This window comes from Petromyzon marinus, unplaced genomic scaffold (genome assembly GCF_048934315.1).
Source record: "Petromyzon marinus isolate PM22_M1 ecotype Great Lakes invasive population unplaced genomic scaffold, UKy_Petmar_22M1.pri1.0 PM_G_Scaffold_131, whole genome shotgun sequence".
Lineage (NCBI taxonomy): Eukaryota > Metazoa > Chordata > Hyperoartia > Petromyzontiformes > Petromyzontidae > Petromyzon > Petromyzon marinus.
In genome coordinates, this window is record NW_027422686.1 from 23,293 (window position 1) to 42,881 (window position 19,589).

A 19,589-nucleotide genomic window follows, 5' to 3' on the forward strand; every position below is an offset into this window, starting at 1 on the left:
TCACACACACAGACATCACACACACGCAGACATCACACACACACAGACATCACACACACACAAGACACACACACAGACATCACACACACACAAGACACACACAGACATCACACACACACATCACACACACACAAGACACACACACAGACATCACACACACACATCACACACATACAGACACACACAAAGACACACACATCACACATGAGACACACACAGAGACACACACACATCACACACATAAAACAAACAGAGACACACCCAGAGACACACACACAGAGACACACACACAGAGACACACACATCACAGACGGAGACACACATCACACACAGAGACACACACATCACACACAGAGACACATACAGACACACATCACACACAGAGACACACACACATCACACACACAGAGACACACACACAGAGACACACACAGACACACACAGAGACACACACAACACACACACAGAGACAGACACACAGAGACACACACACATCACACACGAGACACACACAGAGACACACACAGAGACACACACACATCACACACGAGACACACAGATACACAGAGACACACACACATCACACACAGAGACACACACAGACACACACGAGACACACACAGAGACACACACACAGAGACACACACAGAGACCCACACAGAGACACACAGAGAGACACACACATACATACACACAGACACACACATACACACAGATACACATACACACAGATACACACACACACTATTACACTATTCAACTATAGACGAGAGACCTGCAGTAATCTATCAGTGCAGGAGCGGAGCTGCTGTGAGGCGAGGCGCTTGGAGCTCTCTGATTGGTCCAAGCGGCGACTTGGAGCCAATCAGATTTGGTTCCTCCCTAGCCACGTGACGCGGGATTTTTTTTTCCCGCCAAATTTTTGAGACTCCTCCTCGGCCAGGCGCCATTTTGAGAGTCGTGAGGTTCGGATTTGAATTTTTTTAATTTCGGAGCAGAAATTAACGACGATGACGACCCCCCAGGGGTGCGAGATCGCCTCTCGTGAGGGAAAACGTGAGGTAAAAAGTGGCCTCAAATGTCCAGCCCGTGATTCGCAGATAGTTTAAATATGCACTGTTGAATTTATGGGCAGTGTTGGGTCTATGGGGCAGTGCTGAGTCTATGGGGCAGTGCTGAGTCTATGGGGCAGTGCTGAGTCTATGGGGCAATGTTGATTCTATGGGGCAGTGTTGAGTCTATGGGACAGTGCTGAGTCTATGGGGCAGTGTTGAGTCTATGGGACAGTGTTGAGTCTATGGGACAGTGCTGAGTCTATGGGGCAGTGTTGAGTCTATGGGGCAGTGTTGAGTCTATGGCCATTGACAAAATACAAACGATTTAATTTGTGAATAATAATGTAGCCTGGTTATTAAGTATGGTGAGTGTACTGACAGTCTATAATGTAGACTGTAGCCTGGTTATTAAGTATGGTGAGTGTACTGACAGTCTATAATGTAGACTGTAGTAATGGTTATTAAGTATGGTGAGTGTACTGACAGTCTATAATGTAGACTGTAGTAATGGTTATTAAGTATGGTGAGTGTACTACAGTCTATAATGTAGACTGTAGTAATGGTTATTAAGCTGAGTGAGTGTACTGACAGTCTATAATGTAGACTGTAGTAATGGTTATTAAGTATGGTGAGTGTACTGACAGTCTATAATGTAGACTGTAGTAATGGTTATTAAGTATGGTGAGTGTACTGACAGTCTATAATGTAGACTGTAGCCTGGTTATTAAGTATGGTGAGTGTACTGACAGTCTATAATGTAGACTGTAGTAATGATTATTAAGTATGGTGAGTGTACTGACAGTCTATAATGTAGACTGTAGTAATGGTTATTAAGCTGAGTGAGTGTACTGACAGTCTATAATGTAGACTGTAGTAATGGTTATTAAGCTGAGTGAGTGTACTGACAGTCTATAATGTAGACTGTAGCCTGGTTATTAAGTATGGTGAGTGTACTGACAGTCTATAATGTAGACTGTAGCCTGGTTATTAAGTATGGTGAGTGTACTACAGTCTATAATGTAGACTGTAGTAATGGTTATTTAGCTGAGTGAGTGTACTGACAGTCTATAATGTAGACTGTAGTAATGGTTATTAAGTATGGTGAGTGTACTGACAGTCTATAATGTAGAATGTAGCCTGGTTATTAAGCTGAGTGAGTGTACTGGCAGTCTATAATGTAGAATGTAGCCTGGTTATTAAGCTGAGTGAGTGTACTGGCAGTCTATAATGTAGACTGTAGCCTGGTTATTAAGTATGGTGAGTGTACTGACAGTCTATAATGTATACTGTAGCCTGGTTATTAAGTATGGTGAGTGTACTGGCAGTCTATAATGTAGACTGTAGCCTGGCTATTAAGTATGGTGAGTGTACTGACAGTCTATAATGTAGACTGTAGTAATGGTTATTTAGTATGGTGAGTGTACTGACAGTCTATAGTGTAGACTGTAGCCTGGTTATTAAGTATGGTGAGTGTACTGACAGTCTATAATGTAGAATGTAGCCTGGTTATTAAGCTGAGTGAGTGTACTGGCAGTCTATAATGTAGACTGTAGCCTGGTTATTAAGTATGGTGAGTGTACTGACAGTCTATAATGTAGACTGTAACCTGGTTATTAAGTATGGTGAGTGTACTGACAGTCTATAATGTAGACTGTAGCCTGGTTATTAAGTATGGCGAGTGTACTGACAGTCTATAATGTAGACTGTAGTAATGGTTATTAAGTATGGTGAGTGTACTGACAGTCTATAATGTAGACTGTAGTAATGGTTATTAAGTATGGTGAGTGTACTGACAGTCTATAATGTAGACTGTAGCCTGGTTTCGATTTAAAGCTTTCGTGACTGCAATGATTCATCTTCTTTGGTTCTTTCGGTAAAGTCACGTAGAATGAGAATAAAATAATAAATTGATAAAATAAAATAACACAATAATATTCTCACGACGTTTCGGCCACAACACAAGCGGCCTTCATCAGGTGAAGGGAGCGAGACTGTCTGGTAGGACAGCGCTGGAGTGAGAGAGCCACGTTCAGATCACGGCTTTTAAGCTGTGTGAGAGGAACAAAGAGCCTTGACGAAGGAATTAGCATAAAATTTAGCATTGAAAAGGCTGAATGATTAGCTTGTGACTGGTCACAGAAATAGCTATGTTAAAAGTTAAAGCATACACCTCCGCAGAGGCACCCATTGTTAAAAGGAATTAGCATAGAATTTAGCATTGAAATAGCTAAATTAAGGCATTCGCTTGTAACTGCTACAGAAATAGTTACGTTGAAGTCAGAGCATACACATTCACCGAGGCACTTAGTACAAATCAAAACAGGAGAATTTAGCATTGAAATAACTAGGCGAATTTAGCATTGAGCTATTCACAGTACTATATAGTGAACCAATAAAAACTAAAATATAAATTACCTTCATGTTATCAATAAACTCTATATTCTCCAATCAGCTAAGCTACCAACCATAAGTCGTTATATATCACAATGCTATATGGCGAAAAAATGGGTGGATTCTTACCCTCAAATTTCCGTACCACGGATAGCTACGGGCCCCGTTCAGACGGACGAGTTCGTCCATGGTCGGAACAGAGGAGGGGGAGAGAGACAGCTGCGAAGCCCTAGTATACTCCATGTTGTAAACCATACCATTAACCGTGGTGTGAGAGATATTAAGAGGCAATGCTGGCGAAAGAGCTGCGGTCTGAAGGTCATCGTAAAATTACAATTAATTAAGAACAGAAATGATTTAACACATCTTTCCAGTGGTTACTAAGCCTGAATCCATCTTCTCGGTTGAAATTGTCTCTGTGCTTGTATATGTGAATGGCCTCATGAACGAATCTCTCATGGTAGCCAGTTGGTTTGCAAAGAACCTCCGTCTTGGAGAAGTCAATGTCATGTGAGCCCACTGAATTGTAACAGTGATCTGCCACGGCAGAGGAGTTCGTCTTACCGTGTTTCAAGTCTGCTTTATGTTCGCGGATGCGATCCGAGATATGTCTTTTGGTTTCTCCAATGTAGCTACTACCACAGAGGCACTTTAGTTTGTAAACGCCCGGGTACTGTATGTCTGGAAGAGCATCTTTTACAGATGGAACTAAATCACGGATTTTGTGTACTGTGTTGAATCGGACCTGGATCTTGTGTTTATTCAGGATTTTGGAGATCTTTTTAGTGACCCCTGCAATGTAGGGTAAGGTGATGGTTTTGAGTGGCTCCACAAGAGGATCCTTCTTCATGACTGGAGTGATGGCTTTGCGGATTGTGTAGTCGGAGTAGCCATTAGCCCTGAGAGCCTGGTGTACGTGCTTGAGTTCACTGGTAATGTGTTCCTGGTCGGAAATGCATTGGGCTCTATGGTATAGAGTCTTGATGAGGCAGTTCTTCTGGGATGGATGGTGGTGGGAATCCGGTTTCAAGTAAGCATCTGTATGGGTAGCTTTCCTGTAGACAGAGTGGCTCATTGAACCATCATGTCTCCTTTTAATTAAGACATCCAGAAAGGGTAGTTTGCCATCTTTTTCGACCTCCATGGTAAATCTGATGGCTGGGTGTATGGAATTGATGTGGTCGCGGAATTGGTCTAGAGCAGGCTGGCCATGTGGCCAGATGACAAAGGTGTCATCAACGTACCTCTTCCATAAGGTCGGGCGTAGAGTGGCAGTCTGGATGGCGTCAGTTTCAAATTTTTCCATGAATACGTTGGCTACAACCGGAGATAGGGGGGAGCCCATTGGGGTGCCCTCAGTTTGTTTGTAGAAAGTTCCATTCCAGGTGAAGTATGTGTTGGTTAAGCAATGTCTCACCAGGGGGGGTACATCAGTATGCAGTCCTTGATGAACCAGGTCTTCAATGATAGCGATGGTGTCAGGTACCGGGACTTTGGTGAACAAGGACACCACATCAAAACTGACAAGCAGGTCGTTTGGGGACAGGGAAATGTCTTTGATTGTCGATACCAGGTGAGTAGAATTTAGTACCGCAGAGGTGGTTTTTCCAGTGAAAGGTCGCAGTATATCAGCCAGAAAACGTGCCAGTTTGTAGGTGGGGGAGCTGATAGTAGAGACGATGGGACGAAGGGGTGTATCTTCTTTGTGTATCTTTGGAAGGCCATATAATCTTGGTGGTCTGGCAGCAGAGGGTTTCAACAAGAACTGTTTGTTCTCATCAATTAATGCTGTTGAATCAGAGATAATTTTGTTCGTTTTGGTGACCAGGCTGTTGGTGGGATCTCTTTTTATTTTTGTATAGCTGCCATCGTTGAGTAGTTCTTGAATTTTGTTGTTATATTCTGTTTTGTCCATGATGACAGTGGCATTGCCTTTGTCGGCTGAGAGAACGACAATATCATCCCTCTTTTTTAATTGAGATAATTCAAAACGTTCGTCTTTGCTGATGTTGTTAGGTGGCAACTTAGCGTTTTTGAGGGTTGCAGCGATTTCAGATCTTGCTACGTCTGCAGAGATGTGACTCAAGCCCTTGAGTGCAACGTCGACATGGGCAATGATATCATTAACCGGTAAGTGTCTCGGTGTGACAGCAAAGTTTAGACCTTTAGCTAAAACGGATTTCAGACCATCAGAAATGGAACTGTTACTGCGATTAATTACGACTTTGTTGACGTCTATCTTTTCGGTGTGTGGATCCGATTTTTTGCTGGAGAGGTGATTGAATTTGGAAATCAAATTGTCCCTACATTTGTTCGACATAGTGGCAGCCGAAGAGGTAGTCATATTGTCTACATGTTCCCAATCCGATGTAGACATTGTTGCTGTCAATTTTAAGTGTGATTTGTAGAGTGTCTTGTCTAACTGATCGAGTTCGGTGCGTGTAAGTCTGATTTTTTCCGAGATAAGAGCGAAGCTAGTTCTAGCTAGAATTCGTTTTGCATTGAGAGAAGTTGCAACAGCAGAGGTTAGTGTAAATGCGGTTGGTATTACCTTAGAGTCGCGGCATCTCTTCAGAAAGGTGAGAGACTCGATTAGTTGAGCCTTCTTATCCCGAAGTCTGTTGAATGATCTTAAGGATGTGTGGAATCCCTCCCCGTAGAGGCGGTTAAATTTCGATTTAAAGCTTTCGTGACTGCAATGATTCATCTTCTTTGGTTCTTTCGGTAAAGTCACGTAGAATGAGAATAAAATAATAAATTGATAAAATAAAATAACAATAATATTCTCACGACGTTTCGGCCACAACACAAGCGGCCTTTATCAGGTGAAGGGAGCGAGACTGTCTGGTAGGACAGCGCTGGAGTGAGAGAGCCACGTTCAGATCACGGCTTTTAAGCTGTGTGAGAGGAACAAAGAGCCTTGACGAAGGAATTAGCATAAAATTTAGCATTGAAAAGGCTGAATGATTAGCTTGTGACTGGTCACAGAAATAGCTATGTTAAAAGTTAAAGCATACACCTCCGCAGAGGCACCCATTGTTAAAAGGAATTAGCATATAATTTAGCATTGAAATAGCTAAATTAAGGCATTCGCTTGTAACTGCTACAGAAATAGTTACGTTGAAGTCAGAGCATACACATTCACCGAGGCACTTAGTACAAATCAAAACAGGAGAATTTAGCATTGAAATAACTAGGCGAATTTAGCATTGAGCTATTCACAGTACTATATAGTGAACCAATAAAAACTAAAATATAAATTACCTTCATGTTATCAATAAACTCTATATTCTCCAATCAGCTAAGCTACCAACCATAAGTCGTTATATATCACAATGCTATATGGCGAAAAAATGGGTGGATTCTTACCCTCAAATTTCCGTACCACGGATAGCTACGGGCCCCGTTCAGACGGACGAGTTCGTCCATGGTCGGAACAGAGGAGGGGGAGAGAGACAGCTGCGAAGCCCTAGTATACTCCATGTTGTAAACCATACCATTAACCGTGGTGTGAGAGATATTAAGAGGCAATGCTGGCGAAAGAGCTGCGGTCTGAAGGTCATCGTAAAATTACAATTAATTAAGAACAGAAATGATTTAACACATCTTTCCAGTGGTTACTAAGCCTGAATCCATCTTCTCGGTTGAAATTGTCTCTGTGCTTGTATATGTGAATGGCCTCATGAACGAATCTCTCATGGTAGCCAGTTGGTTTGCAAAGAACCTCCGTCTTGGAGAAGTCAATGTCATGTGAGCCCACTGAATTGTAACAGTGATCTGCCACGGCAGAGGAGTTCGTCTTACCGTGTTTCAAGTCTGCTTTATGTTCGCGGATGCGATCCGAGATATGTCTTTTGGTTTCTCCAATGTAGCTACTACCACAGAGGCACTTTAGTTTGTAAACGCCCGGGTACTGTATGTCTGGAAGAGCATCTTTTACAGATGGAACTAAATCACGGATTTTGTGTACTGTGTTGAATCGGACCTGGATCTTGTGTTTATTCAGGATTTTGGAGATCTTTTTAGTGACCCCTGCAATGTAGGGTAAGGTGATGGTTTTGAGTGGCTCCACAAGAGGATCCTTCTTCATGACTGGAGTGATGGCTTTGCGGATTGTGTAGTCGGAGTAGCCATTAGCCCTGAGAGCCTGGTGTACGTGCTTGAGTTCACTGGTAATGTGTTCCTGGTCGGAAATGCATTGGGCTCTATGGTATAGAGTCTTGATGAGGCAGTTCTTCTGGGATGGATGGTGGTGGGAATCCGGTTTCAAGTAAGCATCTGTATGGGTAGCTTTCCTGTAGACAGAGTGGCTCATTGAACCATCATGTCTCCTTTTAATTAAGACATCCAGAAAGGGTAGTTTGCCATCTTTTTCGACCTCCATGGTAAATCTGATGGCTGGGTGTATGGAATTGATGTGGTCGCGGAATTGGTACGGAAATTTGAGGGTAAGAATCCACCCATTTTTTTGCCATATAGCATTGTGATATATAACGACTTATGGTTGGTAGCTTAGCTGATTGGAGAATATAGAGTTTATTGATAACATGAAGGTAATTTATATTTTAGTTTTTATTGGTTCACTATATAGTACTGTGAATAGCTCAATGCTAAATTCGCCTAGTTATTTCAATGCTAAATTCTCCTGTTTTGATTTGTACTAAGTGCCTCGGTGAATGTGTATGCTCTGACTTCAACGTAACTATTTCTGTAGCAGTTACAAGCGAATGCCTTAATTTAGCTATTTCAATGCTAAATTCTATGCTAATTCCTTTTAACAATGGGTGCCTCTGTGGAGGTGTATGCTTTAACTTTTAACATAGCTATTTCTGTGACCAGTCACAAGCTAATCATTCAGCCTTTTCAATGCTAAATTTTATGCTAATTCCTTCGTCAAGGCTCTTTGTTCCTCTCACACAGCTTAAAAGCAGTCTATAATGTAGACTGTACTGACAGTCTACATTATAGACTGTCAGTACACTCACCATACTTAATAACCATTACTACAGTCTATAATGTAGACTGTAGTAATGGTTATTAATGGTTATTAAGTATGGTGAGTGTACTGACAGTCTATAATGTAGAATGTAGCCTGGTTATTAAGCTGAGTGAGTGTACTGGCAGTCTATAATGTAGACTGTAGCCTGGTTATTAAGTATGGTGAGTGTACTGACAGTCTATAATGTAGACTGTAGCCTGGTTATTAAGTATGGTGAGTGTACTGACAGTCTATAATGTAGACTGTAGTAATGGTTATTAAGTATGGTGAGTGTACTGACAGTCTATAATGTAGACTGTAGCCTGGTTATTAAGTATGGTGAGTGTACTGAGAGTCTATAATGTAGACTGTAGCCTGGTTATTAAGTATGGTGAGTGTACTGACAGTCTATAATGTAGACTGTAGTAATGGTTATTAAGTATGGTGAGTGTACTGACAGTCTATAATGTAGACTGTAACCTGGTTATTAAGTATGGTGAGTGTACTGACAGTCTATAATGTAGACTGTAGCCTGGTTATTAAGTATGGCGAGTGTACTGACAGTCTATAATGTAGACTGTAGTAATGGTTATTAAGTATGGTGAGTGTACTGACAGCCTATAATGTAGACTGTAGCCTGGTTATTAAGTATGGTGAGTGTACTGACAGTCTATAATGTAGACTGTAGTAATGGTTATTAAGTATGGTGAGTGTACTGACAGTCTATAATGTAGACTGTAGTAATGGTTATTAAGTATGGTGAGTGTACTGACAGTCTATAATGTAGACTGTAACCTGGTTATTAAGTATGGTGAGTGTACTGACAGTCTATAATGTAGACTGTAGCCTGGTTATTAAGTATGGCGAGTGTACTGACAGTCTATAATGTAGACTTTAGTAATGGTTATTAAGTATGGTGAGTGTACTGACAGTCTATAATGTAGACTGTAGTAATGGTTATTAAGTATGGTGAGTGTACTGACAGTCTATAATGTAGACTGTAGCCTGGTTATTAAGTATGGTGAGTGTACTACAGTCTATAATGTAGACTGTAGTAATGGTTATTTAGCTGAGTGAGTGTACTGACAGTCTATAATGTAGACTGTAGTAATGGTTATTAAGTATGGTGAGTGTACTGACAGTCTATAATGTAGAATTTAGCCTGGTTATTAAGCTGAGTGAGTGTACTGGCAGTCTATAATGTAGACTGTAGCCTGGTTATTAAGTATGGTGCGTGTACTGACAGTCTATAATGTAGAATGTAGCCTGGTTATCAAGCTGAGTGAGTGTACTGGCAGTCAATAGTGTAGACTTTAGTAATGGTTATTAAGTATGGTGAGTGTACTGACAGTCTATAATATAGACTGTAGTAATGGTTATTAAGTATGGTGAGTGTACTGACAGTCTATAGTGTAGACTGTAGTAATGGTTATTAACTATGGTGAGTGTACTGACAGTCTATAGTGTAGACTGTAGTAATGGTTATTAAGTATGGTGAGTGTACTGACAGTCTATAATGTAGACTGTAGCCTGGTTATTAAGTATGGTGAGTGTACTGACAGTCTATAATGTAGACTGTAGCCTGGTTATTAAGTATGGTGAGTGTACTGACAGTTTATAATGTAGACTGTAGTAATGGTTATTAAGTATGGTGAGTGTACTGACAGTATATAATGTAGACTGTAGCCTGGTTATTAAGTATGGTGAGTGTACTACAGTCTATAATGTAGACTGTAGCCTGGTTATTAAGTATGGTGAGTGTACTGACAGTCTATAATGTAGACTGTAGCCTGGTTATTAAGTATGGTGAGTGTACTACAGTCTATAATGTAGACTTTAGTAATGGTTATTAAGCTGAGTGAGTGTACTGACAGTCTATAATGTAGACTGTAGTAATGGTTATTAAGTATGGTGAGTGTACTGACAGGCTATAATGTAGAATGTAGCCTGGTTATTAAGCTGAGTGAGTGTACTGACAGTCTATAATGTAGACTGTAGCGGTACGTAGCTAACCGTGCTAATTGTGTTTTGGTTGCATTTTGCACAATTATAATCGTACAATATGGCACCAATCTTTAGCACGAATGTTCAGTTTTATCCTGAAAATTCATCTCTGACACTTTCAGTGAATACCTGAAATGATTTCCATTGAGAATGTCAATCTCTTGACACGTAAGGGGAAAATATCCCGGTGGGTTATGACCACGCGATGCCTCGCATTCACCATGACAATGCAGTGAATGTGCTGGGGGAAAGTAAGCACATTAAGAGCAAATATCCTAAAAAAATTAAAATAAAACTTGACCATAACTTACTTTTTGGCTTTTTCGGTGAAGTCACATAACGGCCAGCATGTTTTTTTTCCCTCCAAATGTTATTGTAATCTGTGCACATGACCTGATGAAACGAATAACCTTTTTTTTAAATAACCCACGTGACAGATCCAACTCATCTCTCTTAAACTATAAACTAGTTTTTCTATTTTCTTGTACAAGGTAAGGCTCACTGAGCTATGTAGCTTTTTTTCACAAGCGACCTGGCCATCACGAATGAAAGCTCAACACAAAGTGACTTCATCGTGTGGAAATGTATCGCAGTTAAATATTTTAAATGCGTGATGTTAATTCTAAATCTGGAGGGGGGGGAAACCGGAGGAACCAGAAACAAATCCATGCAACCACGAGGCAGAGACACGCACACTCCAAATATACTACCAGCAGCTCCACTATCAACAACAACAACAACCGCAGTTCGCCACTAAGTGGCGGTGACATCACCACGACGCTTGTGCCAGGCGATGTGCACCTTGAGGCCACGTGAATTGTCGAACGCCCGCTGGCAGGAGGTCACGGGGCAGACCCAGATGCGACAGGTCGACTGACTGAGACGACTGGCTGATGCACCACCTGTGCCCCCTACTGTGCCAACTTGCTGTCCTCAACGGATGGCACCTCAGCCAGCCACTCACAGGGGGTGACTTCCTCCAATATTTGAGGCACCGCAGCCTCAGTAGAGTCATCCCCACTTTGTCCCACGTTGTTTTCCTGGCTGAGGGATTTCCCCAGGACCTCAGGAATGCTCAGAAAATCTGCAAACTTGTTCCTGGGGGTCGGATATTGGATCACCGTTCTTTCCCTTAATGATGGTAATAGGTGTGGCGCTGCAGGTTACTTTTTTGATAGAATTAAAGAGCGATTTGTGATCGTGGGCCACTGAGGCAGACTCCATCTCCACAGCAACCCGCGACCACCACCCATTCTTGCAGTGCCTCACGGCTCTCTGAACCTCCGAGCGAAGGCTGCGGTAAGCCTCCTGATTCTCCGACGTGGGATGCTGTAGCCGATGAGAGAGGGCCTGTCGATTTTTCTCAGCCGGCTTGAACACCTCCTCTGTCAGCCATGGTCTCTGGGGAGGTCTGGACCGTGTACCCAAAGCAGCCATTGCAGCTACATGAGCTACAGTCCTAAACCTCGCCCATTTCCCCTCGACATCAAGAGGAGTGGGGGACGATGCCAATCCCAGCCGCAAGCGATGATGAAATTCTCGTTTGTAACTTTCATCAGCTAGCTGAGACCATGCCACTAAGGGTTTGAATGGGGTCCTGGGTGTACACCCACCACCGGAGTGGAATAATTGCAGGTGCATCTTACAGATGACAAGTCGATGGTCAGTGGGCAGATCAGCTCCACGGTAGGTCCTGGTGTCAAGGACATGGGCCCGCATTCGCTGTTCCGTCACTATGTAGTCCAGCAGATGATCTTGCTTGGACCCGGCATGCATCCATGATGTGGTGTGGATGCGCCGATGCCGGAACAGCGTGTTGGTAATTACAAGCCCATGGGCTGCACAAAAATTTAGCAGCCTCCTGCCGTTGTTATTGAGCTGGTCTGCCCGATGCCTTCCAATTACTCCAGACCAGGTGCCAGCATCATGACCAACTCGGGCATTGAAGTCACCCAACAAGATGACTCTATCCCGAGGGGCCACTTTAGCCAGCACCTGTGACAGGAGGTCATAGAAGGCATTTGACTCATTGGCCTTGCTTGCATCCCTCCACGGATGTTCGTCTTTGGTGGGGGCATAAGTTACCATGACCACCACTCCTCACCTGTGGTTGATGGGAAGGCGAGCCCAAAGTAGCCTGGGGCTTACAGCTTCCCACAACTCATCACCACGCTCTCACACCCCTTCATTCTTTTATTCAGAAAAAGAGCCACACCCTGTTGTTTGGCAGTCTCCTGCCCCGTGTAGAGGACTGTCCACCCCTCATGGTGGCAGGAGCCAGAGCCGGTCCACAGGACCTCCTTATTGCCACAGAGATCCAGGCGGTACCGGTCCAGCTCTTGACAGAGGAGTGGCAGCCTCTCCTCCGCAGTGAGCGTTCGAACATTCCACGTGGCCACACGTAGTGGTTTTTTGTTGTTTTTGGAGGAGCCCCGAGGGGAAGGATTCAGTCTCCTGGCTTCGCCAAATGGGGTTTGGTCAGGAGACGTCATAGACGCCTGTCCCCCCGTGGCCTCCGGCACAAGCTTATTTATAAAATGTTGGTGGTTTAGTGGTAATTAATTGGAGGTGGAGGGGTTACCAGCCCCTCACACCTGTCCAGAGCCCCCACTTAGCCACTGTGGTGGTTACAAACGCCATGAGGGGAAAGGCCAATCCGAATTGGCCCTCCCCCCCGGCACTGCCCACGGCAGCGTTGCCCGTCCGGCACCACAAGGAGGTAGGGGGTTGTTTTGTCGGACACCACCACCATTACCACCAATTCTACCACCAACACTACCACCACCATTACACCACCACTACTACCACCACCACTAGCACCATTACCACCACCACTTCCACCACTTCCACCATTACCACCACTACTACCATACACTACCATCACTACCACCACCACCATTACCACCACTACTACCAGCAACGCTACCACCACCATTACACCACCACTACTACCACCACCACTAGCACCATCACCACCACCACTTCTACCACCACTTCCACCATTACCACCATTACCACCACCACCACTACTACCGTACACTACCATCACTACCATCACCACCACCATTACCAACATCACTACAATCACTGACCACCACCGCTACCACCAATACCACCACCACTACCAGGACTTTTGCGTGCTGAATGCTGGAATCTGATCCCGCGTCTCCTCCCTCTCCTCCGGCCCTCCCCCCTCACCAGCGGCCTCCCAGACAGCCTCCCCTGGCCCCGGCCCCGACCCCGGCCACGGCCACGGCCGCCCCCTCCGCGAGGGCTCGCTCCTCCTGGCCCATCTGGGTGCCCAAGCACTCCGCGGACGACGCCGGAGGAGGAGGAGCCGAGTCCCACGCGGCGCCCTCCAAGGTCGCTCGCCCGCTCGGCGACGACGCCGGGGGGCCGGGGCCCGCGCCGGGGCCTCCCCGCCGCGGCCGTCGTCTTCGTCGCCCCGTGACGCTCCGGGCTCTCGAGGGGGGGGGGCGCCGCCGCCGGGAGACTCCGGCGGTGGCGGCGCCCCCCCGGGAGAGCTGCCACGGCGGCGGCGGCGGCAGCGGCGGCGCCCGGACGACGCCGACGCCGGGAATCGGCCCGAGGGTCGCCCCGGAGCGCGGAGACGGCGGCGGAGAGTCGGGGCCGGCGCTCGGCGCTGACGAGGCGGCGGGCGAGGAGGAGGAGGAGGAGGCGGAGAGACGCAGGGAGGACGCGGTTGAACCGCGTGCGGCGTGGAAGAGACACTTCGACTTTTGGTGGCAGGGCATGGGCAGGAGGGGGAGCAGCAGGAGGGGCGGAGGAGGAGGCGGAGTGAGACGAGGAGGAGGGGAAGAGGAGGCCGAGGCGGCGATGAAGGCGGAAGAGGAAGAGGAGGAGGAGGTTTTGACCGGGCGGTCGCCGCTAAGCAAGCGGCGGGAGGCTGCGGCGGCGGATTGCCCGGCGGGACCGAATCCCGATCCCTGCCCGGGCTCCTCTACCTGCCGCGCTCCTCCGCCTCCTCCGCCTCCTCCGCGCTCGGCCCCGCGTGGGGCGACGTTCCACTTCTTCTCGCTGATGCCGTGGCCGCTGGCTGAGCCGCCACCACCGCCCACCGGGAGGCGCCGGGGTCGCGCTCTGGAGAAGCAGCGGCAGCGACGGAGACAAATTCAGCAACAATACCGGCAGCAGAGAGCGTCGTCATCGTCGTCCAACTGTTGGTCGTTCTCGGACGCATCGTCGTCGTCGTCTTCATCGCCGGAGGTGGTGGTGGAGGGTGACGAGGTGAAGGAGCGGAGGGACGACGAGGAGGAGGGGGAGGTGGTGGTGGAGGGTGACGAGGCAAAGGAGTGGAGGGACGAGGAGGAGGAGGGGGAGGTGGTGGTGGAGGGTGACGAGGTGAAGGAGCGGAGGGACGATGAGGAGGAGGAGGGGGAGGTGGTGGTGGAGGGTGACGAGGCAAAGGAGTGGAGGGACGAGGAGGAGGAGGGGGAGGTGGTGGTGGAGGGTGACGAGGTGAAGGAGCGGAGGGACGACGAGGAGGGGGAGGTGGTGGTGGAGGGTGACGAGGCAAAGGAGTGGAGGGACGAGGAGGAGGAGGAGGGGGAGGTGGTTGTGGAGGGTGACGAGGTGAAGGAGCGGAGGGACGATGAGGAGGAGGAGGGGGAGGTGGTGGTGGAGGGTAACGAGGTGAAGGAGCGGAGGGACGAGGAAGAGGAAGTGGTGGTGGAGGGTGACGAGGTGAAGGAGCGGAGGGTCGACGAGGAGGAGGAGGTGGTGGTGGAGGGTGACGAGGTGAAGGAGCGGAGGGACGAGGAGGAGGAGGAGGTGGTGGTGGAGCGTGACGAGGTGAAGGAGCGGAGGGACGAGGAGGAGGAGGAGGGGGAGGTGGTGGTGGAGGGTGACGAGGTGAAGGAGCAGAGGAACGAGGAGGAGGAGGTGGTGGAGTCTACGGGGGGCGTCCGCAGGCTGCTGCTGAAGTTTCGCGCTAGCCGCCTGCAGCCAAACGTCGACAGAGCACGAGACGAGGAGGAGGCGGCGGACAACGAGGAGGAGGAGAACGAGGAGGAGGAGAGGAAGACGAGGAGGATGAAGAAGAAGAAGAGGAGGGGACTACGGAGATCACGCAGTGCAACCGATGATGGCGACTGCAAGTCGGGCGACGAGGTGGAGGAGGAGGAGGAGGAGAGGGTGGCGAGTCTCAAGAGGGTGGAGGAGTGCCGGATTCTCAAGCAGATAGACGACATCATGGCTGAGATACACCAGCTGGAGGGGAGATGCAGGGTGAGGAGGAGCAGATGAGGTGTAGGGTGGTGAGGAAGGGCTGGGTGGTGAGGTGTAGGGTGGTGAGGAGGGGCTGGGTGGTGAGGAGGGGCTGGGTGGTGAGGTGTAGGGTGGTGAGGAGGGGCTGGGTGGTGAGGTGTAGGGTGGTGAGGAGGGGCTGGGTGGTGAGGTGTAGGGTGGTGAGGAGGGGCTGGGTGGTGAGGAGGGGCTGGGTGGTGAGGTGTAGGGTGATGAGGAGGGGCTGGGTGGTGAGGTGTAGGGTGGTGAGGAGGGGCTGGGTGGTGAGGTGTAGGGTGGTGAGGAGGAGGGTGAGGAGACTCCAGGGCAGCGGGTGAGGGCGTTGGGAGTGGCTCACTCGCTCACTCGCTCGGACACTCAGTCACTCACTCAGTCACTCACTCAGACACTCAGTCACTCACTCAGTCACTCAGTCACTCACTCAGACACTTACTCAGTCACTCACTCAGTCACTCACTCAGACACTTACTCAGACACTCACTCAGACAGTCACTCAGTCACTCAGACACTCAGTCACTCAGACATGTACTCAGACACTCAGTCACTCAGACAGTCACTCAGTCACTCATTCAGACACTCAGTCACTCAGACACACACTGACACACACACACACTGACACACACACTCAGACACACACTGACACACACACACTGACACACACACTGACACACACAGCATGATACACACACTGACTGGAGGAGGTGGAGCGTGGTCAACACATCTACGCCTGAAACATTTTAGAAAGAAGCGGAGAATACGGAACAACCCACCTGTTGTACATTTCGATTTCCGCGTTGCCTCTAATCTTCAGTCTTGCTGTGTATCCACCGTCAGCTGGAGCTCGCCTTCTATAGCGAGGATATCCATCATCTCCAGTTTGTGTGTCTTTAATCAATTGTCTCGGATATTTCTTGCTGCTCTCTATGTCCTTCATACATGCTGCTGCATTGACATTAAGGTTTCCGCATGGCCCATGAATCATATTTGCGGTCACTACTGCAAACAGATTTTGAGGCTTCCTCTGGATTTGGAAACTCGGCAGATATAACATCGATTTGGTTCGGATGATTTTTTTCTTTCAGCCAGATTAAAATATGAGCGTGGGGAAGTCATCTACATCATTAGACCACCTTTGGCAGTACCAAAATATAATAATAGGGTTTTTTTCCCCTTTTTTCTGGCAACAAAACTGAAACCTTTTTACAAGGATTCATGTTACAGCATTAACCACAATACCTGCAGTCAAAATGCAAACAAAACACACGCACTATGATCATATATGTGGCATTGTCCTTGAAACCGATTGGTCCACACCAAGGGACGGCTTTCTTGAGAGCCTCGACCCAATTGGTGCTCGACCAGAGGACGCCAAAAGGTTTCAGTTTTGTTGCCAGAAAAAAAAGGGGAAACCCCTATGATGTGGAAGTCCTCGTTTCTGCCACTCAGTTGAGTACATCCAGCATCTTGATTCTCCAAAAAACACGACTCTCAGTGAATGCTCTCGATGAATTTAACTTGCTTTTGTCTGAACACCCTGGCTGTGAAGTCGTATCGACGGCTGGGTGTCTGGCCGAATGAAAGTTTTTATTATTTTTGTTTTATTTCAGGCCAAGTTGGATTACATGTAAAGGTAATAAATAAGTCGGGGACATCCATACGCTCGAACGTATGACATGGCACCTTGAGCATATTCGTGCATGCGTCTAGGGCTTCCTGTGAACGTAGCAGACGCCTAGATGTTACAAGGGGGGGGGGGGATGATGTTGCGCCATTGTTGGGCTGTATGCGTATTACCACGGGAGCTGACCTGTAATAGTGGACATGCGTCAGCAGGGGGTGGTGGACAGACCAGGTGGGACGAACAGGGCCCCCAGACCCCAAGAGGAGGGGGGGGCTGGGGGATGTTCCAGGGCCCCCTAGAGAGTCCCAGAAGGCTTGGCCAGGGGCGGAGAGACCCTGGAACGGGGATAAAAGCCGGACCCCTGAACGGGTTTGGCGGTCCTCGTCCACCTGAAGCTCTGAAGAAGACTCTGAGCGCTACCCTGAAGACCCTGAAGCGAAGAGCCCAGTGACCCTGGCTAGGGTCGGGTTCAGACATAACCAGTGTAGGGTTAGCGCTAGAACCAGAGTAAGGGCACCGTAGTGTGGAGGGACTGCCTCCTGAGGTTATCGGCTGTGAGGGGTCGTCACCCCTCTGTGTTGTGGTTCCCTTGTTGAATAAACGTGTTGCCTCCAGCGAACCGTCTCGCCTCATCTTGGACCCACTGCACGTGTAACCTGTGGTAATGAAACCTCTTGTCGCAAAAAATTAGCGGCGTGCGAACATGAAAGGTGTTAACGAAGTAAAAATAAATTTTGATTTTAAGCTTTCGTGACTGCTAGGAATTCATGTTCTTGGTTCTTTCGGTAAAGTCACCACGTAGAAGGGAAACAATAAAATAATAAAAATATAAAACAATACAATTCTCACGACGTTTCAACTGCAACACAAGCAATCGTCGTCAGATGTGAAAACCACAACAAGAAAAATAATAAAAATATAAAATAAAAATTCTCACGTTTCGACTGCAACACAAGCAATCACCATCAGGTGTGAAAACCACAGCAAGAAAATTTGAAAAAAGTGGCGCTTTTTTAACGTTAGCACCACGGAGAGCGATTTGACAGTCATTCAGATGGACGAGCCCATCTATGTTCGGGATAGAGGAGGGGGGAGACGAAAATAATGGATGCGGTCTGAAAGCCACCATAAGTGTGAACAATCATTTAAGACCCGAAATGGTTCATCAAATCCTTCCAATGATTGCTAAGCCAGAATTCCTTCCTCTCGGTTGAAATTGTCTCTGTGTATATGTGGATAGCCTCATGAACGAATCTCTCATGGTAGCCAGATGGATTGCAAAGAACCTCCGTCTTGGAGAAGTCAATGTCATGTGAGCCTACTGAATTATAAGTGATCTGCCACGGCCGAGGTGTTGGTCCTACTGTTTTTTAGGTCTGCATTCTGTTCACGAATGAGGTCCGAGACATGTTGTTTGGTTTCTCCAATGTAACTACTACCACAGAGGCAACTTTTTTTGTAGACGCCAGGGTACTGTATGTCCGGAATCACATCTTTTACAGACGGAACCAGATCACGGATTTTATGTAATGTGTTGAAACGAACCTGGATCTTGTCTTTAGTCAAGATTTTGGAGATCTTTTTTTGTGATCCCCGCAATGTAGGGTAAAGTGATGGTTTTGAAAGTCTCCTCAAGAGGGTCCTTCTTCATGGTTGGAGTGATAGCTTTGCGGATTGTGTAGTCGGAGTAACCATTAGCCTTAAGAGCTTGGTGTACGTGCTTGAGTTCACTGGCTATGTGTTCCTGGTCGGATATGCATTGGGCTCTATGGTGCAGAGTCTTGATGAGGGAATTCTTCTGGGATGGATGGTGGTGGGAATCCGGTTTCAGGTAAGCATCCGTATGGGTAGCTTTCCCGTAGACAGAGTGGCTCATTGAACCATCAATTTTTTTTTACCAATTCCCCTTTACAGTAAAATTGTAGACACGGCACAATATATACTTCTGAATCTTTATTTTTACCAACATTAAAAAAAAAATTCTCCGTTAAGGCAAAATTCTGAAATATTGGATTTTTTACAAAGCCTTGTGAATTTACCTTGTATCTGAACAAGTTAAATTTGTGCAAATATTTGTTTTCAAACGTAAAAATAACAAAGACATTGCTTACAAATATCAGCTCTATGTTTTCAAGTAAATACATTTTGGGTAGTGAATAAATTATAGTCTAAATAAGCTACACATGACGAATTGTAGGCAATTATAGTTATAATCAAATACATTTTTAAACAATCACGTGGTCCCTCTAGTCGCCGTTAGAGACAATCTGCTTGA

The 19,589-nt window shown here is 46.8% G+C and overlaps 1 protein-coding gene across 1 annotated transcript; it reads left to right on the forward strand.

The window, feature by feature from the left end:
• Window positions 1-965: 965 nt before the first annotated feature.
• LOC142909678 (uncharacterized) lies at window positions 966-17,506 on the forward strand. The gene is made up of 3 exons (XM_076059798.1): window positions 966-1,061; window positions 13,630-14,725; window positions 17,496-17,506. Exons 1-3 carry the CDS (start codon window positions 1,011-1,013, stop codon window positions 17,504-17,506), a joined length of 1,158 nt encoding a protein of 385 aa, XP_075915913.1. The 5' UTR covers window positions 966-1,010.
• The last annotated feature ends 2,083 nt before the right edge of the window (window positions 17,507-19,589 follow it).

Bases quoted from the DNA above. Each gene is read 5' to 3' on its own strand.
- LOC142909678 (XM_076059798.1), top strand. From the start codon at position 1,011: ATGACGACCCCCCAGGGGTGCGAGATCGCCTCTCGTGAGGGAAAACGT. The intron at 1,062-13,629 runs GTAAAAAGTGGC...CCCCCTCACCAG, and splicing joins CTCGTGAGGGAAAACGTGAG to CGGCCTCCCAGACAGCCTCC.